The 27,493-nt window shown below is 43.1% G+C and overlaps 1 protein-coding gene across 11 annotated transcripts in view; it reads right to left on the minus strand.

Moving 5' to 3' along the window:
- Nucleotides 1–27,493, minus strand: part of ptprt (protein tyrosine phosphatase receptor type T) — a 389,841-nt gene that overhangs the window by 121,758 nt on the left and 240,590 nt on the right. For 5 of the 11 annotated variants that reach the window (XM_074649693.1, XM_074649672.1, XM_074649665.1 and 2 more), the window contains exons 15-16: nucleotides 20,858–20,894; nucleotides 16,254–16,310 (exon numbers count right to left, since the gene is read on the minus strand). In XM_074649693.1, the coding sequence (XP_074505794.1) occupies nucleotides 16,254–16,310; nucleotides 20,858–20,894 (94 nt within the window). The remainder of the gene's footprint in view (nucleotides 1–16,253; nucleotides 16,311–20,857; nucleotides 20,895–27,493) is intronic. The other 6 variants (XM_074649699.1, XM_074649700.1, XM_074649697.1 and 3 more) reach the window with 2 other exon arrangements.

The raw sequence follows: 27,493 nt of genomic DNA on the forward strand, positions 1-27,493 counted from the left end.
TAGCGGTCATATAATGGTATTGTTGATGTATTCAGACATGTTTCATTTCTCCAGTGATCAACCATCTCCATCATTTAGATCATTACTCTTTATGCATCACAAGATGAAAAGGTCTTATCTTATAATAACACTCATCTTATAATGGACAGCGTTGCCATGGAAACCATATATGGGCTTACCAGAAACATTATGATGAGGGAGAATGTCTTTTTAAAATAAATCAGCGTAGGGAATATTCAACTACAGATCCTCCGTTGTCTCGTGTCCACTTCCAGCTGTTTCTTTGTGCTGAACACGCTGGACGGCTCATCAGGTAGAGCTGAACAGAGAGGGGAGTAGGGTCGGCCCGCTTGGTAATGCTCTTAACTTCTTTATTTTTCCTGTAAAAAACCCCCAGGAGAAAGACCCGACTATCGATCTGAGAGGTATAACTGCTCCGACTGTCTCTGCAGACGCCAGACTCACAACCACTCGGCCTTCACAGTGATAGGCCGTCCTACCGGGGGAATACTGCAGCACAGCTACTGCACACACACTCACTCAATGCCATACGATGCATGCTCACCGAGGTTAACAAAACAGCATTATTCTACCCACAGAAAGGTTTCCTCTTAGAAAAGCAGAACATTAAATGTAGTTCTAGTCAACATACAACGGGTGGTATGATGAATGTCCAGCAACACGTGACAAGTTACCCTCATTACATGCATACAGTCTTTTCAAAATACACTTTCTCAGGTTCATCAAAAGATGGTGGTTTGGGTTAAAATAAGTCCAGAAGTGCTGTAACTGAAGTTCAGATGTACATGAACCTGCCTTGGCGGACGTCTGCGGTCTCCGAGTGCACTTCTAGTTCCTTTTGTTGTATTATTATCCCTCAGCAGTGAGCATGGTGTAATGTATGTCCTGGATTATTTAAATAAAGTATATTATACAGTATTGTCAGTGTTGGATGGTGAACGGTGTTTTTAATGAGAGCGCTGCTTTACGCTGCCGAGAGCCTCATGTTGTTCCGGTCTGTGTGCCTCCAGGTTTTACAGCAGCACCCTGAACGCCTCACAGTGGTAGAAAAGAAATCAACTCAGAGCGGAAAAGAGCAGACATCATTAGCGTTTGTCCCATTGATACCCGGAGCTACGGATATGACTTTAGCAACCGTAGTCACCATGATGTGAACAGAAAACAGCGTAATCTCATACTCTGCACTACGTACTATCGTTCAACATCCTTCTGTGTGAATAAAGTGTAGGTTGGATCTTTTCTGACGCACTGAGAAGTAATTTATGTCGTCACTTCCTGAGATCCTCCTTGCCGGTTGGAGACGTGTAACCATGGTAACCCGCACCAACCTCATGTGACCAAAACAACGGTGTGTGAGAATAAAAGTCTGAACTGACTTCAAACATAGAGTATATTCCACCTAGCAAAGAGAGATCAAACAGTAAACAGATAAGTTAAAGTGTTACTGTTGTTACAGAGCTGTCTGTCAACTTCCGTTATGAACGTTGTCACAGCATTGCATTGTGGGATGTTGATGCTATCGTAGTGTCCAGCGTTGCACACTGTAATATTTCACCAGAAATAGTATGTAATTCACATACAATTGGTTTCATACTAAAATATCTCACACAGTGTTTTAGCTACTAAATAACGTGTCAGTGGAAGTTAGGACGCAACACGAGACAAATGAATGCTACTTGAGATTCCTGTTAAGTTGTTTTCATTCATTTAAACTGTAATGTTGACAATTAGTTAGCGTACAGTTCATGTTAAACTAACGTTAGTACTCATTCAGTGGTTGCGTAGCAACAATAAAAAAAAGACAGCAAACTGTGCCTGTGGTCTGATCGGCAGAGCTTCAGCCTCTACTTGGGTTGAACATACTAATCTGGTCCTACAGAGGAGCAGAAGATTAAGACTCCCTCAGTGTTTTTTAATATTATTATTATTATTATATAATATATATTATTAACTGTGACAACGTTGGCCTGCTGATGATATTGGCATTAATTCCCAGAATTTCTTGTGTTTCTGAAGGCACACAACAAGCTGTGTGAGTGGGTATCTGAGCTCTGGTGTAATATCCTCTTCATTTATACATTTCTCTGCACCTTTCCTCTTCTCATTCCGCCTACTTGGAGCGCATGATACAATTATCAGGGAGGAATTATGGGTAAAACCTGAGATATTAAAAACATAATCTCATCCAAATGGAGAGGAGATTGATTCTCCAACGCACTGCAGCGCCATGAATGGCATATTAAACACTGCCTCTCTTTCTCTGTGTGTGTGTGTGTGTGCATGTCACCGTACAGATCGCTAGTTGAGCGTGGGTGCAGCTTATGTATGTGTGAGTGTGTGTGTGTTTGTGTGTGTGTATATGTACAAGTGAATGTTTTTCCTTCATTCTGTCCACTGACCGACTCTCTTCTTCTTATTATATGTCTATTGTGTAAGATGCATTTCAATGGAAAGAAAAATAATGAAGTAAAGTTAGTTAAGTATATTTACTGTATGTGTGTGTGTGTGTGTGTGTGTGTGTGTGTGTGTGTGTGTGTGCATCAGTGCGTGAAAAAATGTACGTATACGTTTGACGTCTGTATGCACAGTAGACATCTTCAAGTTGCATCTGTGTTACGCCAACCCCGGTCTCACAGGAAGGCGTATAAATAGCACAACGTTACGCCGACATTCTGCATGTCATGACAACGCTTTTTAGCCACTTAGTTAAGGTAAGGGAAAACATCATGGTTGGGCTTAAAATAAGGAAGTAAACTAAGTAAAACACGTAAACAACTACGGAAAACACGTCACAAACATCAACAAAAAACTAACGTAACGTACAAAACCAAACAGGGATCACCAACGGTCTCCTGGTTAAAGTCCTGTGTTTGTTGGACCCTCCACCATCAGTGGTCTTTCTCTCTTCTTATTCTACGTCACTAACTCTTACTGTAGCATTTATACGTGGATGTGTTTACATCACAGTCAGTTCAGGATACATGGCGTACACAAGACACGTGGAAATCAAGAAAGGCGGTTTTATTGCACGCTAAACGCTTTATACATTATCTTGACATTTATAAGCCTTTTCGTGCAAATGGGCTGCTTACTGTGTGTGTGTGTGTGTGTGTGTGTGTGTGGTTGTGTCGTATCAGGGTTGATGTGCAGGTTTAGTTTTCAGCTATTGTTTGTCAGCAGCTGCGTTGTGCATCCTCCGTGGATTAGCGTTAGCATGGTTGAGTGTGTTTAACAGGATTACTAATCTGAACTATGCTGCTGCAGCGCTCTGTGCGTGTGTGTGTGTATACGTGTGTGTGTGTGTGTGTGTGTGTGTGTGTGTGTGTTCAGATGCTGGTGATGGATTAACATTATCTTTAGTCTCCATAACTTAGAGAGGCAACCATTAGCATTGTCTATTGTTTACTGTCACACACACACACACACACACACACACACACACACACACACACACACACACACACACACACACACACACACAGAGTTTCCATTAATGTTGCCATGTTAAGGTCAGCAGGTTTACTGAGAGCTTTGGAGCTTTTAAGAAGTAAAACCACTTAAACAGTTCATCATCTGGGGGGGGGGGGGGTTGTGTGTGTATGTGTGTATGTGTGTACGTGTGTGTGTGTGTGTGTGTGTGTAAGTGTGAGTATGATATTGACGGTATGATCTATCCACTAAATAAAAATGTTGACTAAAAAAAGAAGAAAACTCGAATCAGCTCCTAGTGGTCGTCTTTCTCCACGTCTGTCCAACATGTCATCACTTCATCTGTTCATCACTTCATCTCTTCATCTGTTCATCACTTCATCTCTTCATCTGTTCATCACTTCATCTGGACATCACTTCATCTCTTCATCTCTTCATCTCTTCATCACTTCATCTGTTCATCACTTCATCTCTTCATCTCTTCATCACTTCATCTCTTCATCTCCTCATCTCTTCATCTCTTCATCTCTTCATCACTTCATCACTTCATCTCTTCATCACTTCATCTCCTCACCTCCTCATCACTTCATCTCTTCATCTCTTCATCTCTTCACCACTTCATCTCCTCATCACTTCATCTCTTCATCTCTTCATCACTGCATCTCTTCATCACTTCATCTCTTCATCACTTCATCTCCTCATCTCCTCATCACCTCATCTCTTCATCACTTCATCACTTCATCTCTTCATCACCTCATCTCTTCATCACTTCATCACTTCATCTCCTCATCACTTCATCTCTACATCACTTCATCTCTTCATCTCTTCATCACTTCATCTCTTCATCACTTCATCTCCTCATCTCTTCATTTCCTCATCACCTCATCACCTCATCTCTTCATCACTTCATCTCTTCATCACTTCATCTCTTCATCACTTCATCTCCTCATCATTTCATCTCGTCATATCTTCATCACTTCATCTCTTCATCACTTCATTTCTTCATCACTTCATCTCTTCATCACTTCATCTCTTCATCACTTCATCTCCTCATCATTTCATCTCGTCATATCTTCATCTCTTCATCTCTTCATCTCTTCATCACTTCATCTCTTCATCTCTTCATCTCTTCATCACTTCATCTCTTCATCACTTCATCTCTTTATCTCTTCATCACTTCATCTCTTCATCTCTTCATCACTTCATCTCTTCATCTCATCTCTTCATCTCTTCATCACTTCATCTCTTCATCTCTTCATCACTTCATCTCTTCATCTCATCATTTCATCTCTTCATATCTTCATATCTTAATCTCTTCATCACTTCATCTCTTCATCTCATTTCATCTCTTCATATCTTCATCACTTCATCACTTCATCTCTTCATCACTTCATCTCTTCATCTCTTCATCACTTCATCTCTTCATCACTTCATCTCTTCATCACTTCATCTCTTTATCTCTTCATCACTTCATCTCTTCATCTCTTCATCACTTCGTGTTATTGTCATAATTAACATTTTAATTCTTGAGTTATGGCCAAAAACGTGTTTAGTGAGGTCACAGTGACCTTTGACCTTAGACAACCAAATTCTAACCAGTTCATCCTCAGATCCCAGTGAACGTCTGTGCCAGATGTGATACAGCTCCCTCCAGGTGTTCCTGAGATATCACGTTCACAAGAACAGATCGGAGAGACATACAGACGAATGGAGGGACGGACACCCTGAAAACACAATGCGTCCGGCCACAGCTGTCCCCTATGGAGGACAGAACCTGCCAAAATCAAAAATGAATGAATAAATAAATGATAAATAAATATTAAATATACCAAAATAATATTACAAAAAAATTTAGGCATTAATTAATTGATAAAATGTGACATAACTTCTATTTTTTATTTATTTTTCTATTAATTCCTCTATCTATCCACTCTTCTATTTCATTTCCCCTTTTATTTATTTTTTTATATGAACTTTAAATGTATTTATATCATTATATATATAAATATCATTAAAAGGGCTATGTACCCCCTCATTTGCAAATTGAGGCAGAAATGTGCAAATAAATATATATAGAAAAGAATAGAGTTAAATAAATTTGGGGAAATAAATCAGAGGGTAATGCATGCATAAATAAATTAATTAATCAATTAATAAATGAATAAATTAATTATTTAATTAATTAATTAATCATAAATAAATTCATAAATTAATTAATAAATATATTTTAACAATGAATAAATAAATGTAAAAGTCATTTTTAAATAAATGCACAAATAAATAAATAGATAAATAAATAAAAGGGGAAATTAAATAGAAGATTAAATAGATGGGGAATTATTCCAAAGGTAAATAAAATAAGAAGCAAAGTAAAACAGAAATATAAAATTTATGTCAAATGTTATCAATTATTTAATGCCTACATTTATTTTTAATATTATTTTGGTCCATTTAATGATTTATTTATTCATTTCTTTATCAAGTAATTTCTTTATTTATTTATTCATTTTGGATTTTGGCAGGTCCCGTCCTCCCTAGTCGCCGGTGTAGAGACAAAGAGATAAAAATGCTCATTGCTCATATTATATATATATATATAATACAACACTATAATATACACAGTTGAAAGAAGTTGTGTTTACTGAATACTCTGTCAATAACACCTGATGAGCCTTTCTGGCTCCATTTATTCATTAAATTCATACATGATGTTTTTAAGAAGTAAACTCTGTTCTTCATCCTGGATCAACGTTTTTATAGAAAACACTGAGAGTGTGAAACGCTTGTACAGACTGTATGTGTGTGTGTGTGTGTGTGTGTGTGTGTGTGTATTCTACTATATTTATTATCCATTCTCTCTCCGATGCACATCTGTTGACAGCTACATGACAGCTTCTATATCCCGCTGTACCCATTTACTGAGAACAATCCCAGAATGCAATGCAACATCTCAAATGATGACCAAATCAATTACAGGGATACACAAACACGTCATGTTCAAACTGAGCTCTTGATTGGCCCTCGAAGGGAACTTGTCTGTGACAAGGTAACGAAGCCAAAGGCCAGAGTGAAGTGATGCATGCTGGGATAGAGCTGCTGTAAAGTGACGGCCACGAAGCAGAAGGCCGGTAGGGGGGGTACGGTTGGTAGGGGGGTACGGTCAGGCCTCGAGACGATAACAACAACCTGGAACTCATTCTTCAATAAACACACAGCAAGAGCTGGAGCTGTTATCAGAAAAGTAGATTAATATTCAAAAGTAAATGATCTCAGTGGAACTCATCTCTTTCTCCATAAAGGCCAATAAGAATGCAGAATATATTCAGCATACACGACTATGTGAAGTCAAATGTCTGTTAATGTATACGTACAGCTCGCTCTTTAGACTTCAGAGTAACAGCTTCTCATAAATCCATTAAATGTGATAGCTGTGGAGCTTTTATTTTGAAATGTTTTCTGAGAGGTAGCAGTCACAATTATTGGAGGTAATAACAAAACATACGGAGGTCCCATTGAGTTCCATTATGATATGCTCCAAACTCATTCAGAGGAGTCCCTTGACCTCTGACCTCCAGATATGTGAATGTAAATGGGTTCTATGGGTACCCACGAGTCTCCCCTTTACAGACATGCCCACTTTATGATTGATTATTAATCCTGATTAACTATTCTAAAGGGACTGTTTGTAAGAATCAGAAATGTCTTGTTAACAGCTTCACCTGTGTCCGTTAAGTCAACTAAAGTCAGCGTCGCTCTACATAGACATGAACGAGCATCGGTCAAAACAGTGAGGAGACACACGTCAGCTAAAAGCACAACATCACTCTATATTTCAGCTGCTTGGCAGTAATGTTAGCTGACCAGACGAAGGTCTCTCCATGAATCAATGCTGATCCTAGTGTTGGCTTTTCCTGCCTCAGCCTCCCGACCGTGGTCGGAGGGAACAGGGGAGACACCGGAGTTTTGGTTGGAGACGATAACGTTTCTCTCTGCGGAGCCCCGTAACTTCACAAGACACGGGAAACCTCTGTTGGTCTGGAGGAGCTGCAGCAGTTATTTCTGCACAAACGTCCACTGAACATTCACTAGATATTCTCAGAGCTAAACTAACTCTTCTGCAGTGTGGAGTGAGCAGCATGCACGTGAGAGGTGGAGAGACAGAGAGAGAACAAGCGCGTTGTGTGAGTGAAGGCAGGCAGAGGAGCAGAGTACAGCAGAGACTCCGGTCCTGGAGACCAAAGCTACGGTCTCCTCCGCGTCCTCCGACCGCGGCCAACACTGTTTAACAGACGGGCTGCACTAGATACAACCAAGAGGTTTTGGTGTTTCACTGTAGTTTGTGTTGGAGTCTGAGTCTGAACAGCGGAGACACACGAGAGACCATGAGACACCGACCCGCAGTGATTTATACCTGGAAGAAGTTACAAACAGTCCCTTTACTTCCTCCCTCCCTCCCTCCCTCTCTAACTCCCTCCCACCCTCCCTTTCTACGTCCCTCTCTCTACCTCTCTTCCTCGGTCTCTACCTCTCTTCCTCGGTCTCTATCTCCCTCTCTCCCTCCGTCCCTCCTTCCCTCCCGCTACCTCTCTTCCTCGGTCTCTACCTCCCTCTCTCCCTCCCTCCCTCTCTCTACCTCTCTTCCTCGGTCTCTCCCTCCCTCCCTCCATCCCTCCCTTCCTCTCTTCCTCGGTCTCTACCTCCCTCTCTCCCTCCCTCCCTCCCTCCCTCTCTTCCTCGGTCTCTACCTACCTCTCTCCCTCCCTCCAACCCTCTTCCTCGGTCTCTCCCTCCCTCCTTCCCTCCCTCCCTCTCTTCCTCGGTCTCTACCTCCCTCTCTCCCTCCCTCCCACCCTCTTCCTCGGTCTCTCCCTCCCTCTCTCCCTCCCTCCCTCTCTACCTCTCTTCCTCGGTCTCTCCCTCCCTCCCTCCCTCTCTTCCTCGGTCTCTACCTACCTCTCTCCCTCCCTCCAACCCTCTTCCTCGGTCTCTCCCTCCCTCCTTCCCTCCCTCCCTCTCTTCCTCGGTCTCTACCTCCCTCTCTCCCTCCCTCCCACCCTCTTCCTCGGTCTCTCCCTCCCTCTCTCCCTCCCTCCCTCTCTACCTCTCTTCCTCGGTCTCTCCCTCCCTCCCTCCCTCTCTTCCTCGGTCTCTACCTACCTCTCTCCCTCCCTCCAACCCTCTTCCTCGGTCTCTCCCTCCCTCCTTCCCTCCCTCCCTCTCTTCCTCGGTCTCTACCTCCCTCTCTCCCTCCCTCCCACCCTCTTCCTCGGTCTCTCCCTCCCTCTCTCCCTCCCTCCCTCTCTCTACCTCTCTTCCTCGGTCTCTCCCTCCCTCCCTCCATCCCTCCCTTCCTTTCTTCCTCGGTCTCTACCTCCCTCTCTCCTTCCCTCCCTCCCTCCCTCCCTCCCTCCCTCGGTCTCTACCTACCTCTCTCCCTCCCTCCAACCCTCTTCCTCGGTCTCTCCCTCCCTCCTTCCCTCCCTCCCTCTCTTCCTCGGTCTCTCCCTCCCTCCCTCCCTCTCTCCCTCCTTCCCACCCTCTTCCTCGGTCTCTACCTCCCTCTCTCCCTCCCTCCCTCCCTCCCTCCCACCCTGGAAGGGCGAACTTAGCATAAGACAACGGTTCGCCGTGAGTTGAGTGTGGCGGCAAGCGAGGCAGGTACACCTGTCTGCACACAAAATGCTGCCAATCCTTGAGCCGGAGCTCTGACTTTCTTCAAGTCACTTCCTGTCACTCTCTGTCTCTCTGATCCTCTCCTCTCTGGGGTTTCTCTTCTTTTCCTCTGTCTGTCTCTCACTTTCTCTCCTCCTCCACGAACCCTGCACACTGCCAGTACATCATCAGCAGCATTTCATCCACTGCTGGCTGCTTTGTGCCCTTAAAATGTCACATCATCTCCAGATATTCACCTACAAACACCCCCGAGGAGCTTGTTTTGGTTTTAACAGTCTGACTCAATCTGTTGCAAATTCAGAGAGCAAACTGAGTCAGTGAGCGGCGAGTGGGCGGCATGGCGAGCGGGAGGCACGGCGAGCGGGAGGCACGGGGAACAGGATGCACAGCGAGCGGGAGGCACGGCGAGCGGGCGGCACGGGGAACAGGAGGCACGGCGAGCGGGCAGCACCGCGAGCAGGAAGAACAGCGACGACGTCAAAGGAGAGGAGGTAGTGGAGGTCAATGGTGAAGATAATGCACACGTGATTCCTTCAATGTTTCACTTTAGCAGTTCAGTCACACACACATACACACACACACACACACACACACACACACACACACGCACGCGCACACACACACACACACACACACACACACACACACACACACACACACGCACACACACACACACATAGCGAGCCACATGTTGCATCAGTATTGCAGTACGGCACCACAGTCCGTTCCAGCAGCAGCTCTAATGGAGCTGATGACTGATGGTAAAACCAGCCTATGATGAGCTACACAACATAAAGACCTGCAGCGCATACAGACAGGGACAACAGACAGGGACAACAGACAGGGACAACAGAGAGGGACAACAGAGAGGGACAACAGACAGGGACAACAGACAGGGACAACAGAGAGGGACAACAGACAGGGACAACATATCAATATACACCTCCTGCTGCTCCTCTGACGCCATCAACCACGACCAATCAAAACCATTTTAGAACTAGAGTTACCACCTGGTGGTTGTTTTCCTCCGCTAACTGGTCAAGTCAGTTTACATCCATGTCTGTCCAAAATGTCTTCACTTCATCATTTTATCATATTAGATGTGTTTTTATTAGGGCTGTCAATTAATTAAAATATTTAATCACTATTAATCACAAATTAATCACACATTTTGTATCTGTTCTAAATGTACCTTAAAGGGAGATTTGTCAAGTATTTAATCCCCTTATCAACATGGGAGTGGACAAATATGCTGCTTTATTCAAATATATGTATATATATATTATTGTAAATCAATGAACAACACAAAACAATGACAGATATTGTCCAGAAACCCTCACAGGTACTGCATTTAGCATAAAACAATATGCTCCAATCATAACATGGCAAACTGCAGCCCAACAGGCAACAACAGCTGTCAGTGTGTCAGTGTACTGACTTGACTATGACTTTCCCCAAACTGCATGTGATTATCATAAAGTGGGCATATCTGTAAAGGGGAGACTCGTGGGTACCCATAGAACCCATTTACATTCACTGATCTGGAGGTCAGAGGTCAAAGGACCCCTTTGGAAATGGACATGACAGTTTTTCCTCGACAACATTTAGAGTAAGTTTGGAGCGTTATTTAACCTCCTTTGTGACCAGCTAGTATGACCTGGTTGGTACCGATGGATTCATCAGGTGGTTCTATAGTTTACTATGATACCAGTAGTAGTAGTAGTAGTAGTAGTAGTAGTAGTAGTAGTAGTAGTAGTAGTAGTAGTAGTAGTAGTAGTCTGACATGGTTGGTACTGATGGATTCATCAGGTTCTATTGTTTACTATGATACCAGAATCTTCACTTTAGCTTTAAAACTGAGCCGCTACAACCTAAAAATCGTAAGTTGCATTAATGCTTTAAAGAAATTGGTGGAGTTAAAACAAATTAGCGTTAACGTGTGATTATCACGTTAACTTTGACGGCCCTAGTTTCTAATTGTCATAATTACCGTATGAATCCTTGAGTTGTGGCCAAAAATGTGTCCTTGACGTTTAACCTTTGACCACCAAAATCGAATCAGTTCATTCTTGAGTCCAAGTGGACGATTGTGCCAAATTAGAAGAAATTCCCTCAAGTCGTTCCTGAGATATCCCATCCAGGAGAACAGGACGGTTGGACGTACCGACAGATGGATTCTGTACGACTTATTGAGTCATAAATTAACATCAACATGAAGAGCAGTGGTTTTAATGAAGACTTTTTCTGTTCAGACTGATGAGAAGAAGATCACATTTATGTCTGGTGTAAAAGGAAAGTGTAATGGAGGTGTAAACTCAGCCTTACATATCTGTGTTAAACAGACTCATTACTTTTGATTGCGTAACAGTTGAAATATACATTTGTGAAGGACTGAAGCAGAACAGATGAACCAAGAGGGACTTCTGCCACCTGGCTGGTGCTGCACAGGGAGAGGGAGCGATAACCAGGGCTGTGTTCCCTCCACATTCACATCAATCTGTTCCAAAAGGGCCGTCAACAGATACTGGATGTATTACTGTATACAGCTACAGCTATCTTTTTAAGGTTAGTGCCCATTTAACACTTCCTAGTGTTAGATTAGGAGGAAGCAGCTGACAGGCAGCTGAGAGACAAACAAGCTCCAACTATTCCACATTCTGGTTTCACTGTTTAATGTGAGTCCGTTTCAGCCCAGACAGCCCAGTCACTCACATATTTAATGTGTTGATTCGTGTACGTAAAAACAAATTTCACTTTTTTTGTGATAGTCAGCAGGAAATCAATTTGTATGTAATCCACGTCATAGTGAACCAGGAAGTATAGAGAGCGGTGAATGGCGTGTAGGGAGGAGGTCGGGGTGGATGTGTGGGTCTAAAGACAGCAGACTTTCACCTGGAGACCGCTGTTGGTGCCCCGTGTGAGGCCAGAAGTCAACGCTGATTCATTTGTAACTTCTGTTCTTCAGTGACACGTGCACCCGTGTTGCTGGACATTCGTAGGAAAACGCACGAAAAATACGTTGAAAGTTGTGCTGAGCGTCAAGAAAAAAAAGAGGAAATTTGTGTCTATGAACACCAATCAGACTGATTCAATTTAGGGACTATTTGACGAGCTGCTGTGAGACTGAGCTGGACAGACAGTCACAGTCCTGCTGGGTTTAGACAGCATCATGGGTTACCTAGCTAGTAAATATGTACTACACACATATACAGTATATATATATATATATATATACATGCAGAAGTGTGATTGTGTTTGCATTTATCATCCTTTGACAACACAACTGGTCAAAGTAGCATCCTGTCTTAGTGATGTTAAAAACTGGCTTTCACATGTTCTTCAGATAAACTGATACATGTGAAGTCATCATCATCAGTCCAGACTCCTCTAGAGAGAACGTCTTCCCTCACTGAGGTTCTCTGTCCTGCTGCATCAGAACCCAGAGCACAACTCTACTGTCGGTCTTAACTTTGATAACAAACTGAACTTTGACCAACCGGTGAAGTCTGTCATTTAATCCTGTTCTCTGCATCTTCAGGATATCTCAAATATTACATCCTTTATATCTCCTACCAAGCTAAAACTCTCACCCAACACAACCAGTCTCACCCAACACAACCAGTCTCACCCAACACAACCAGTCTCACCCAACACAACCTGTCTCACCCAACACAACCAGTCTCACCCAACACAACCAGTCTCACCCAACACAACCTGTCTCACCCAACACAACCAGTCTCACCCAACACAACCTGTCTCACCCAACACAACCTGTCTAACCCAACACAACCTGTCTCACCCAACACAACCAGTCTCACCCAACACAACATATCTCACCCAACACAACCTGTCTCACCCAACACAACCAGTCTCACCCAAAACAACTTGTTTCACCCAACACAACCAGTTTCACCCAACACAACCTGTTGCACCCAACATAACCTGGCTCACCCAAAACAACCTCTCCAACTTCAACTAGTTCAAAATGCTGCAGCGAGACGACTCACAGAATCCAATTGAGTCCACATCACATCACTTTTAGCATCTCTATTTTGGTTACCTGTATGTTTTAGAATTGATTTTAAAATTTTAATGATTACTTTTAAAGCCTGGTTGGAGTTGGCCCCTTAATATATCACTGACCTACTATGACACACCACACCAGATAAAACGATCGATTGTCTCACACGACACTCATTTATCGTTCCGATCGGAGTCTACACCCTAGGACGGCCGTGTCGGACTATAATCGGGTTGATATTGTGTAGTCTGAACCGGACATTAGTTATTCCTAGGTCAAGGCTAAAAACCACCAGAAGAGACGGAGCCTTTGGAGTCAGGACGACTCTGGAACGACCTGCCGACTCTGTTTTTATTATTACTACCTGTTAATTTTTGTTGCTTTTTATGTCTTTGTAAAGCACTTTGTAACTTTTTTTTGCTTCATGAATACATTTATTATTATTATAATTATTATTATTGTTATTATAGCAGGTCTTTAAAGAAAGTGTACGAATTGTTAAAAAGCAACTGTAAACTGTTCAGCATTGTAATGACATGCCATGCAAATGCACCCAGAGATTTCTGCTTCCATCTGCTTTGATATAAGCAACATATGAATATAATCTATATTTATTCCATTTAGGATTTCACTAGTGTCCGCCGTCGTGCATGATTCGCAAACTTCTTTGTGCCGGGCCTTGAAAGCTCTATTTCCCTCAGGACAATACATGTTATTGTATTCCTGTGAAGTTTTCTCATATTCCTGACAAAGAGCTGTGACAGCAGTCTGCTGCTGATGGACTCCTGTTGTGTCTCCATTGTTCAAGTCAACATTTTGATTGTTGCATCGCTGTCACATGTCTGTACTGCTGAATAAAATACAGTTCAATTAACCAGTTTAGCTCCTGGATCATACTAAAATATCGAACACTAGTAAAGGAAATAGTTTCACTATAATGATAATAATGATAACTTCAGTTATAGGAAATATTAGATTTGACTTCACAGTAAAGCCAGTCTTTTTTCAGGTATTGGTGACATGCAGTCCGGTTGGATATGTACAGTATGTATTTAAATAGTTCAGCATTGCTGATGAAGGTCAAACATCCTGATGATCATACAGACAAAGTCATTATATTTATTTTCAAATGTAAGTCAACTTCTTTTACATGAACATACCGGTAGAAAATAGATGGTTGTGAGTGCAACATACGGCTGAATTATGATGTGATGTTCAGCAATTGATGGTCACAGTCAGGGAATACCAGGGACGTTCATAAAGGAAAGCGTGATGGCGAGCAGCGAGTTGTGTCTGAGGAGTGATTTGAAGGAGGTGGCATCAGCCATCAGTGGAGGATGGTGTCGGGTAGATTGACTGAGTTTGGTTCAATCCACCACATAAACAACCAAATCTTACAAATGACGGAATATTACATCTACACAGTTGAGATACATGTTTCAGGGGGTTATGGTCTGTAACCACGATACTATTATAAAACGGTAAATTAATTATTGGTACCTAAACGTGTGAGTTTGGCTTCAACCAACCCTCCAATGGCTGAAACATAATTTTTTTTCAGATGTATCTCTCTTTCACAAAATAAAATGTTCAAGGACACCTTTTAGAAATCAACCCCCTGAAATATGGCCTCGTCATTGATAATATATAATGTATGTGTGTTGCATCTCACATTATTTTCAATGAATCCCAATGGCAAACACCATATTAGAAAGAGTATCAGGGATGATGACCAAAGACAGAGAAGCTAAAGATCCTGACACACCAAGCTGACGGTCGGCCGTCGGTGAGCATCTGTCTAGTGTTTGCGGTTGTAGTCTGAGCGTGTCTGAGGTTTTTCGGCCGATTCAGCAGGTTGAATCAGCGGCGGAGCTCATCGGTGAGCAAGCCATCTCATCTGATCGTTCCAACACAGGGATATTTTCACAGAGACATGAACATCTGGAATGAAGCTAAGTGGTGAGTGAGAGTGGTGGGAAAACGGTTCATGTACGTATCATAACAATAGCTTGTAAATCCGCCTTCCTCGCTCTTCCTGTTTCCCTTTTTGAATGACGAATACAAACCAAAGAGTCTAGAAGCAAATAAATGAAACTGTATTTTTTTGACAACAGTTTTTTTGACAACAATGGCTGCCGCCATTTTGGACTGAAAATGCTTATTATATTTATAATATTTTATTGTTCAACACAGGACATTTTGGTAGAATATAACAATAAAATAGAAAGAATGTAGTTTTACTTTTGTACGACACTTTGTAGGCGAACGTTTTACTGGTAGTCCAAAATGGTGGAAATGTAGCTCTGCTGCTGGGCGCTGATGTTGCGATGGAATGATCAATTACTTTCAAGACAAAGGCGATGTGAGGCGACTCAACGGTCAGCCTCCGTCGCCGCTAGTTCTCTGATGTCGGATTGGTGTGTCTGGGTCTTTCGGTCATCTCTCAGGGAGGGGTAAGGGAGGTGTGTGTGTCTATTTAAAGGGAATCACCATCATCCATTGTTGTGTCATCCGCCATATGTTTCTGTTTTTGTCAAATCACTCACTCAATGAATGATTGTCATACATGTAAGAATGAAACCATGCTTACAGTAACTAGCTAAAGTAATGGAACTTCAGCTGGCTGGTTATCTTACAGAGAGCAACAAAGATCCAAATTCAGTTCATGGCTCTCATCCTCTTTTTTGATTTTCAGGATTTCCCTTCTTAAGAAAGTCTAACGTTAGCTACCTGTCCTGATACTCAGGCTACTGACTGTGCATGAACGCAGCATGGTTTCACTGTGTGTGTGTGTGTGTGTGTGTGTGTGTGTGTGTGTGTGTGTGTGTGTGTGTATGTGTGTGTGTCTGCGTGTGGATGCAACACAGAGAGGAGTTTCAAACACAGCCAGCGACACTCGAAGCGGAGCAGACATGCAAACAAATGCAGTAAGATGGCGATGAAAAGGAAAGACAAAAAGCAAATAGTAAAATACAGAGAAAAGTCCAGAAACAAAAGAGGGGGGAGGGGGGGGGGGGCAGGGACAACCAAAATGAAACAGGGTTTGTGTTGTGTTTATGGTTGGTTGTACTGTGATGAAAACATATTGTGTCTATATAGCCATAATCACCTTCGCTTGGGATGACTAGAATGTACGGCGTTGTTATTTGTCCCCTACCTATTACCACTAAGGCCAAGGGCCGCACGTCCCCGCCGGAAAGCATGAGAAAGAGGGGGGGAGAGAGGAGACAAACAACAAAAAAAGAAAAGAAAGAAGAGAAAAGTCTAAGAAAAAAAGACGTATAGCTTTCTTTATCCATTCCATCAAGGTTTAGATCTTTTCAATTGCACAATCTGTCTTAGAGGAGAGAAATTGCAGTGGTGAGAGATAGCACTGGAACATTAAGATCAATAGGACAACTAGCACTCCAGATGTGAACTGGGATATGACTGGACTGGTTGACTGGCCCAGTACCAGGATGTGTTGCTGGTGAGGATGTTTATTTGCAAAGAGTGAGTCAGTGGGTTAACTGTTGAGTCTGTCAGTCTGGCTTGGCGGGTTAATAAAAATAAAGGGAGGAAATGGAAGAGAAAAGAAATGAAGTGATGGTTGAAAGAAAAAAAAGAAAAGTATGAACTTTGTGGCGTGTTGGGGCAAAGACACAATCTGGCCTCCAGATTCAATTTACCCAGAGACAAAACCAGATCAGCGAATACATTCATCATTTGTTCATTTTAGATCAAAGATTACAGGTTTACAGCAACTACTCTATAATGAGGCAAATAGGTGGCTTAAATTGGCCCTCACTGTTAAACCACTCAGATAAATGTGCATGGCGTGCATGGTGACAGGAAGTCAACCACGAGCCATTAAAGAATAGTTCTGTTTCATTCTTCCTGACTGCCAGACGGCGGTGCTTTAGCACTGGATCCTCCACTGGGTCACTCTACTCTAATTGGTGGAATCTTTTCTCCCAGTGGTGCCAGACAATTGGTGAGGTACCGGAGAGTTGCTCAGCGGTCATCATTTTGCGTTTTCTGCTGTCATTGTTGGATGGTGGCAGATGTGCATCAACCTTGAAAGTATATGCAGCTGCCGTTTCAGCGGGGCACATGAGGGTGGACAACAAGACAGTGATGTTGTACTTTCTGATTAGTCAGTTCTTGAAGGGCGCACAGAGGCTTAGACCATCAACAGTCACTGTAGTGCCATCATGGGACTTGAAATTAGTGTTAAGGGTTTTGTGTCTGTCCTCGTTTGAACCGTTAGAACAGGCAGAACTGAGGCGGTCGTCTGCTAAGACAGCATTTCTGCTTGCTATCACATCAGCTAAGCGAGTGGGTGAACTCCACGCCCTATCAGTGAGCGAGATGTGCCTGCGTTGGTACCCGGATGGTTGAGGGGTTACTCTACTACAGAATCCATCCTTCATGCCAAAGAGGGTGCCTCCCTCACACCTAAACCAAGCCATTGAGTTGGCAGCATTCAGTCCACCAGGTTCATCTAAGGGGCCAGAGGAGCTGTCGGTGCTACTGCGCCCGGTTCGGGCACTCAAGGCATATGTGGAGGCCACTGCCAATAATGGGGGTTGTGAGAAGGGTGACCCCCTATCAAAACAGAGACTTTCTAATTGGATTGTTGATGTGATTCTACACTCTTATAGGTCAGCGGGCCTGCCTGCACCTAGTAATGTGAAGTGTCACGTTACTTGGATTGTGTCCACGGCTTGGGCAGCCTTGAAAGGAATCTCTCTGCAAGACATCTGTGCTGCTGCGGCCTGGGAGTCTTCATGTACCTTCGGTTGCTATTACTGTGTTAATGTGGCTGCTCCGCACGCTGTGGCAACAGCCGTCCTATCAACGGCCTCTACTCCTTAGTGCGGTAAGCATTCTTCGTGACGTTGTTGGTATAAGTCATCGAATGCTAAGCCACCGCCGTCTGGCGGTCAGGAAGAATGAAATGGAATGAGAGTTACGAATGTAACTATGGTTCTATGAATTCTGGATGACCACCAGAGTTGTCTGTGGTGTTAGGGTTTTATAGTGGGGAGGGCACCCTACATCATCGCATGGTCACAGGTAACTTTGTTGGTATAACGACTCAACCTACACATATGCGAGGCGGAGGTAACCATGTTAAAGCACAGCTGTCTGGCGGTCATGAAGAATTCATAGAACCCTAGTTACATCCATAACTCTTGTTTTATCTAAACGGTTTCTTTATCTATATTTATCAGAGGCAGAGTGTAGAAATAATCTCACTGGTTAAGTTCAACATCAGTTGGTTAAGCCAAAGAAGCAGGTCTTAAGGTAGGAACATTAAACTGTAAAGAAGCGATGATGCATGATAAAGTCTGCTAATATATTGAAGCAATGGACAAGGTACCGGCTGATAAGTCTCTGTCCTCTAGAGTCTATTGTTTAATTCATCAGGGAACCTGGGTGTGTGTTACCAACACACTCTCACTGCCAACTCACCAAATACCGACGGCTTGGTCAGTGGCCCAACACTTCAATCTATGATGCCCTATGTCTAGCGTTTTTATTTTTGGATGTGTCAGGGACGGCGTGTCAATATACGCTCGTTATAGGCAGTGTCTTTTCAAAATAAACATTCAGTCTTCACAGGAAGTTTAGGTTTAGGCAAAAAAATGATTTAGTTAAGGTTAGGAGAGGCCTGTGGTTGATGTTAACTTGACTAACAACTGACGTGACCAAATGTCATCAATGGCTTTTAGTTTCACATGGGACATGAACAGCGGCCTCCTGGGTAAAAGTCCCGCGTTGGTTCCACCGAAAGCAAACTCTTTCTGTCTTTATACCACGTCTGCTGCTCTGAGCGCCTAACTATGACACAGGTGGGTTTACACTGGTCCGGTGCATCTCACACAGACGCTAAACGGTGCCTCGGTGAGTTGGTACCAGAGGCCGATGGGCACTGACCAAGCACTGTACTTGACTGCAATGTAAACATACCCGTGTATAAATGCTACGGAAAGAACTAACGACGTAGACTAAAAAGCAAGAAAGAAACTTATAGCGGGCAGGTGGCGAGGTGGACAGGTCCAACAGACAACGGACTTTTAACCAGGAGACCGTGGTCCAAACCGTTGTTGACCGATGTTTTGTTTTGTAAGTTAAGTTAGTGACGATAGTCACGTGACCTTGTCACGTTTTTGTTGACCTTTTTGACGTGTTTTCCGTAGTTGTTTCCGTACGTGTTTTACTTAGTTTACTAACTTATTTGAAGCCCAACCATGACGTTTTCCCTTACCCTAACTAAGTGGTTTTCTTGTCTAAACCTACTCGCAGACGTTTGAGTCGTGTCATGCTATTCATACACCTTCTCGTGAGACCGGGTTCTTAGCATGCCCGTACCTTACCCAGTCAGCTGTAGGCTAGTATAGGGTAGGTAAGTAGCAGTAGTTAGGCTACTTTGCACACGAAAGGTCACTCTAGATAAAACGTGCAGATTGTGGTTTTCCAGTTAGATGGCCAGCCCTCCTCTTTATTCTCGTTACCTAAAACACCTGCTTCTTTGGCTCAGTCACACTCACATCCTCAGCCTCTGACGGATGTTCATATCACTAAAGCAGATTACTGCCTGTAGGTTTAGTTCTCCAGCTGACTTCACTGACTAACACTGAACTAGACGAGTGGTGTCGATCACTGGAATCAGCTGCTGTGGATGGATGGCAGGTATCACAGATAAATGAGCCATCTGCCTCAGAACACTGCCCACATATCAAAAACTTACAAAAAGAACATGTCAAGTATATTTAAAGTTTTAAAGTTTTAATTCTACATTTTAATTTTTTTTTTTTTTTTTCATTTTGTGAAAGATAGCCACAAAGTTAAAAGCATGTCTTTTCCCAAGCACACTCACATGCAGACAGACAGACAGACAGACAGACAGACAGACAGACAGACAGACAGAGAGCGGCGTCTATACTCTGTAGACCTCCACCCACAGTGCTCATAAACTCAGAAAAACAGCCTGGAAATGGAGAGAGCCAGAAAAAAGAGTGATATCATAGAGAACAATGTGCACAAATGAGCAATAAATGCTCGATGCAGACCATAAATAAGAAGAGAGCGAGAGAGAAAGAGATGTGGAAAAATCCAATCAATGTTTGATGCAGATGAAAAAATAAAACCAAAAAAAAGAGGCGAGGTGAGGAAAATCAATAGCGAGCTGAAGAGCTTTGGAAGCATGTTGCCTGGCACACAAATGGGTGTATTTGTCGGAGATGAGCAGCAAATAAAGATAGGAGACATGGGGAAAGCAAAACAGAAGAGGATGAAATGGGTGGTGGGGCGAAGGCTTTAGCCTCTATCCATCGGGTTTAATGAAGGCGGTCAATCGCTAAGTAACGGCCCTGATGTTCCACTTTATACTCTGATGAGCAACATGGACGCAGTGTGAGATGGAAAAAGAGAGAGAGAGAGAGAGAGAGAGAGAGAGAGAGCAGGGTAGATGAAGAAGGAGAATGTGAGTCAGAAAAGGGTAATAAAAGAGGAAGAAGAGATGGAGAGAAGAGATGGAGAGAGAGAATGATATGCAACAGAGTCATGCAGGAGAACAAGGTTAGGATGCCTGGCCTAAAGGCTGTGTGTGTGTGTGTGTGTGTGTGTGTGTGTGTGTGTGTGTAACACTATTCTAGGGGGTCACGCCATTACGAGGTCACATGGTCGATACTGTCAGTGTGAGGATCAATAGAAGGGTGCTCATACCTTTGTTGGCCAGGCGGACACAGTTGATTTTGGTTTCCTGTGGAGAGAGCAGACAGACAGACAGACAGACAGGTTAGTGTAGTTTAAATCTCTCCAGCACAACCACGTCTTCAAGTCTGTACATAACTGGTAGTTTCTGAGTGGAATGTTTCACATCAGCAGGGTCGTCCTTCTTTGATGAAAAGAGCACAAAAGGGTTCTGGCTAGAAAGATCTGTTTAGTGTAAAACTCTGGCGACAGTTTGTGTTCATGTATTTACGTTCTGCAGACATCCTGTATCTCTGCACCTGTAGGAAGGTCCATCACAGTCCTCTATCTCTACACCTGTAGGAAGGTCCTTCACAGTCCTGTACCTCTACACCTGTAGGAAGGTCCATCACAGTCCTGTATCTCTACACCTGTAGGAAGGTCCATCACAGTCCTGTATCTCTACACCTGTAGGAAGGTCCTTCACAGTCCTGTATCTCTACACCTGTAGGAAGGTCCATCACAGTCCTGTACCTCTACACCTGTAGGAAGGTCCATCACAGTCCTGTATCTCTACACCTGTAGGAAGGTCCTTCACAGTCCTGTATCTCTACACCTGTAGGGAGGTCCATCATAGACCTGTATCTCTACACCTGTAGGAAGGTCCATCACAGTCCTGTGTGACATGTTAACATGTGAAGATGCTGATTTGAACACAATGTGTAGTTTGTTTTAGATTAAAATTCTCGTGATGTAATGAAGTCATGAATCAAGTTCAAGGTTAATTTTTATTTTCCTCATCTTCATTTCATTATCATGTTGGTCCCTGTTCTGCCCTCATCAAAGACAGGCAGATGAGTCCTTCAACAGACAGTAGTCAATGTCTTATAAAGTCAGTACTTACAGACAACGCTTCTAAAAGGGATTCCGAGAGGAGATGGATGTAGATGCTCTAACTACGAAGTTCTACAATGTGCTTTCTACCCAGGAGTGCAAGAAAACAAAGATGGTAATGGACTTGCACTTATATAGCGCTTTTCTAGTCTTCCGACCCCTCAAAGCTCTTTACACTACATGTCAGCATTCACCCATTCACACACACATTCATACACTGATGGCAGAGGCTACTAAGGTGCCAACTTTGCCCATCAGGATCTAATCTAAATACTCATTCACACAGCGATGGCTATGCCTTCGGGAGCAATTTGGGGTTAAGTGTCTTGCTCAAGGACACATCGACATGTGACCCAGAGGAGCCGGGGATCGAACCACCGACCTTCCGATTGGTGGACAACCGTTTCTACCCTCTGAGCCACAGCCGCCCAGATGGCCGCACGCGGGGTTCAAAGGACAAGAAACAAAGCCTGTACCGAACAAATCTAGGTGGTGCTTACTGGTTCCTTTGGACGTGGTGTTGTTTACCGGTTCCTTCGGATGTGGTGTTGTTTACCGGTTCCTTCGGATGTGTTGGTGTTTACCGGTTCCTTCGGATGTGTTGGTGTTTACCGGTTCCTTCGGACATGGTGTAGTTTACCGGTTCCTTCTGACGTGGTGGTGTTTACCGGTTCCTTCGGATGTGTTGGTGTTTACTGGTTCCTTCGGACATGGTGTAGTTTACCGGTTCCTTCGGACGTGGTGGTGTTTACCGGTTCCATCAGATGTGGTGGTGTTTACCGGTTCCATCGGACGTGGTGGTGTTTACCGGTTCCATCAGACATGGTGGTGTTTACCGGTTCCTTCAGATGTGGTGGTGTTTACCGGTTCCATCGGACGTGGTGGTGTTTACCGGTTCCATCAGACATGGTGGTGTTTACCGGTTCCATTGGATGTGGTGGTTTTTACCGGTTTCATCGGACGTGTTGGTGTTTACCGGTTCCTTCAGATGTGGTGGTGTTTACCGGTTCCATCGGACGTGGTGGTGTTTACCGGTTCCATCAGACATGGTGGTGTTTACCGGTTCCATCGGATGTGGTGGTTTTTACCGGTTTCATCGGACGTGTTGGTGTTTACCGGTTCCTTCGGATGTGGTGGTGTTTACTGGTTCTTACAGACGTGGTGGTGTTTACCGGTTCCTTCGGATGTGGTGGTGTACTGTGTTCACCAGTAGAGTCCATATGAACCTCATGTCGTATAGACGACCAATGGAAAGTTTCTGAAAGTTCAGATTTCACGAGTTGTGACGTGTTTGTTAATGTTGTCAGAAATGGCGGAGGCCATGGAAGTTCATTTTTCGGTGCATAATAAGTTAATATATTGTAATTTTATTATTATATTGTTTTTCTTGGTAATTCTATAATCTGTCGGAGGAAAATGTTGATATTCCCACTGTCCTCATCTTCCTCTGTCATGTCTTTACATTTCTTGCATTATGTTACACACTTGCTAGCTTGTTAGCCTCTGTGGCTTGTAGACGCCGACAGTAACGTTAATATTGTCGTTGCTTAGCAGCGGTGATCTCATCACTTAACCACTTGAACGCCAATCATATCGTGTACATGACTTCCCATGTTGCAACCACCAGTTAACCAGTTTCATCTGAAGGCAGCCATGTTGTTGTTGATGCATGAGCTTCAAGGTTTCTGAATTATGTGCATAGTTCCATTTTTTCTTTGTATACAACAGATACAAACTGTAATTTTCTGGGAATGTCACCACAGACAACCATTTCATGATAATAATAATACCGTAAATATATAAATATTGCAATACGTTTATCAGTAGGCCATCGGCTCAATCATCATGTGACCTCCTTCAGCGATAGATAGTGACTTAACAGACATTTATTGAGATGAAAATCTACCAGAATATTCCTTTAAAGGGGCAACACACACACATACACACACACACACACACACACACACACACACACACACTACGTTACGTTAAAAACGATTAATGAGATTATGGAACCATGTTATTAGTTTCTTATTCATCACTGACCACCTTGATTGGTATCAAACATAAATGTACTGAAACATTATTAATATCAATAAGCTATTAGGTGCTGATTAGATCCATCATCCATAATTCATCAACAATCATAATCAATTCACTGGTGTCCAGCTGTATTCTCGTATTTCTCTCTTACATCCCTCCTAGAGTATTATAAGCATATTGATTATTATTACAGTTCAACTCAGTCTCACAGCGGTTCAGAAAATACTCCTGAAATTGAATCTAATAAATTTGTGTTCATAGACACAAATTTTATTTTTTTTCGTGACGCTCAGCACGACTTTCAACAATTAATTCTTAGTGTGTTTTCCTACGAATGTCCAGTCTTTTCAAAATAAAACTCCTTAGTTAGGTTTAGTACAAGATGGTGATTTGGGTTAAAATAACTCCAGAAGGGCAGAAGTTACAGATAAATCAGCGTTGACTTCTTGCCTCACACGGGGCACCAACAGCAGTCTCCTGGTGAAAGTCTGCTGTTGTTAGACCCACCCATCCAGCCCGACCTCCTCCCTACAGGACGTTCACCGCTCTCTATACTTCCTGGTTTACAATAACGTGGATTACATACAAACTGATTTTGTGCTGACTATCATGAAAAAAATGTTCGTACATTAAATTTCATGACTATTTCACGAACTGCTGTGTGACTGAGCTGGATGGTTAGACGATTCTCTCCAAGTCATGAATCATTTCAAAGGGAGCAACAACAGTGTTCTCACAACTTCAACCACCTGAGCACCAGATGTTGAAAATACAACAGGACACATTTTTCCCGAGTGGTCAGTTACTCTAAGTGACAGCTGACACACAGACACATGTATATATATACAGTATATATACATATATATATATATATGTACAGTATATATATATAAAGACAGAAGAGGGTATCCAGGAAATGATGTTGCAGTGCTCAGAACTGATGATGTTGATTGATGAACGGTGTCATGGCAACGTGACAGGTGACATAGTGCAGGTGTCACACTGTCAGGATGTGACAGCATGCTGAGAGAGAGGATATAGTTTAATATTCAGTATCTCTAAAGTGTCACTGATGCATTATGGGACATCAGTTAGCTGCTGTTCATTAAACATCATGTGTTGCATTCAGTCACAGCAACACAGAACAACATGATGGCTGTTATCCTCACATCTGCATACTGATGCACTTGTGTTTAGGGAGTTAAAGACCAGGAAGATGGATGTTAGTGGATGATGGTCTGAGTCTCTAAGTGTCATTTCTCCACAAGACTAAACACACCTGTGTGTACTGAATGTCTCTCTGTCTCTTTCTCACTCTGTCTGTCTGTCTCTCTGTCTGTCTGTCTATCTGTCTGTCTTTCTTTCTGTCTGTCTGTCTGTCTGTCTGTCTATCTGTCTGTCTCTCTTTCTGTCTGTCTGTCTGTCTGTCTGTCTTTCTGTCTGTCTGTCTGTCTGTCTCTCTCTCTGTCTGCTGTCTGTTTGTCTGTCTGTCTATCTGTCTGTGTTCGCTGTCTGTCTGTCTGTCTGTCTGTCTCTCTCTCTCTGTCTCTTTCTCACTCTGTCTGTCTCTCTGTCTGTCTGTCTATCTGTCTGTCTCTCTTTCTGTCTGTCTGTCTGTCTGTCTATCTGTCTGTCTCTCTTTCTGTCTGTCTTTCTGTCTGTCTGTCTGTCTGTCTCTCTCTCTGTCTGCTGTCTGTTTGTCTGTCTGTCTATCTGTCTGTGTTCGCTGTCTGTCTGTCTGTCTGTCTGTCTGTCTCTCTCTCTCTCTGTCTCTTTGCCTGTCTGTCTGTCTGTCTGTCTGTCTGTCTGTGTTCGCTGTCTGTCTGTCTCTCTCTCTCTCTCTGTCTCTTTGCCTGTCTGTCTGTCCGTCTGTGTGTCTGTCTTACCCTCTGTCTGTCTCTCATGTAGGTAACTAGTAGATTAATCATGATTAAATATGATATTATTTATATATTACATATATATTACATATATATATATATAATATATATATCTTTATTTATTTTCCATTGACAGCCCTACTAATAGCACATACATATGAATATGCAATGAATAAATAATGGGGATAAAATATGAGCTACGGTTCCTCGTCCTCAGCGTGGTGTTTCTCCCACAAACAGCCACCGTGGGACTGAGATGAGCTCCCAGAGCCCCGTTGACTACTGACTATCAGACCCTTCCTCTCGGTTTAGAGGCTCACTGCTCTGGATTCACCGGCAGCCTCCTCTTCCTCATGCTAATGGACTGAACCTCAGGAGGCTGCAACAAGCAAAGTTAATAAATGTAAGGCCAATTTATGGGAGAGGAGGGGAGCTGTTTACACTCTGTGTGTGTGTGTGTGTGTTTGTGTGTGTGTGTGTGTGTAGTAGTTAACTTTGTGCAGCCTGACAGGAATACTAAGTGTGTATGGGAGCTGCAGCTGCTGTGTGAGCGCTCTCTCTCACTCTCTCTCTCTCTCTCTCTCTCTCTCTCTCTCTCTCTCTCTCTCTCTCTCTCTCTCTCTCTCTCTCTATCTATCTATCTGTCCATCTTCCCTCTCTTTTTCTTTCTCTCCATCAGACAGTTGGTTGGGTCAGTGTTCTGACTGACAGGCAGGACCTCCAACCATGTGTGTTTTCTGTCTCAATTGATTGGCTGTTGGGGAACCCAGGCAACCTGAGGTAGCCTCGGAAACAAGGGGTCGATATCTTAGCTTCATCTGAGTCTATGTGGAGGTAGAAGGAAGTTGCAGCTTTTATTGTGGTAGTCTGAGTAACGTGACGTCATATCCGTTCCGTATTTGTCAACCAAAACAAACCTTAGAAAGTCTAAAACGTTGGAGGGTCAGCATGGATACGACCTGCACCCTCCCACGTTAAATCCAGCGTGGTAAACACTACACATCCAGTAAAGGATGGAAACACTTTGGGTTTCACACATTGACAGGAAAAGCAGAGCTAGACAGAGCAGAGCTAAAGCTGCATGCTAACTCTGTCACGGACAGGAAACGTTATCATATGGCGGTAACGTGCGGTGGAGCCAGCCGTCGCTCTCTTCTCCGTGGTCAAATGGCCGACGCTACAACTGTAGAGCACCCAGATACTGACATTTGTGTTCTCTGCATTCAAACGGCCCCGATGGAGCTGATCATGGATGGATAAAGAGAACGGAGCTGACGGGAGAGCTAGAGACCACCTTGGAGAAGTTACAGGAAGTAGACACGTGGGACTACGTCCGCTTTTCAAAATAAGGTGTTAACAAAGGGAACTGTATATACAAAATACATCTACGGAAATAAGATTGATGGATTATATTCACCAGAAGAATAAAACATTACATGTCCCTTATAAATGAAAAAGAAAATACCACTAATGAGGGATTTGTCTTTATTCTTTGATTTTTGGGTTGATGGATAATAAATATAATAAATAATTCCTGACGATGATCCTGATATATTTGACTTCAGGACATCTCTGACTACATACATGCTGAAAATCAAACATTTTACTGGATTCATTTAGAGATTTTACAAAGTAAAAGTCCCTAGAAATGGATGATTGAACTTGTTTTATCTCCATGGTCTAGAGTTAAAATAGGTAACAACAATCACAATAAATCACAATATTGAACCATGATACTTAAAAATCACAATACATATGGAATCAGCACCCAGGTATGGTGATAGTATAGAATCAGGAGATAGGAGGATCCTCTCAGCCTCAGTAACAGTAACAACTTAGTTTTTTTGTCCAT

This window comes from Sebastes fasciatus, chromosome 1, assembly GCF_043250625.1.
Source record: "Sebastes fasciatus isolate fSebFas1 chromosome 1, fSebFas1.pri, whole genome shotgun sequence".
NCBI lineage: Eukaryota > Metazoa > Chordata > Actinopteri > Perciformes > Sebastidae > Sebastes > Sebastes fasciatus.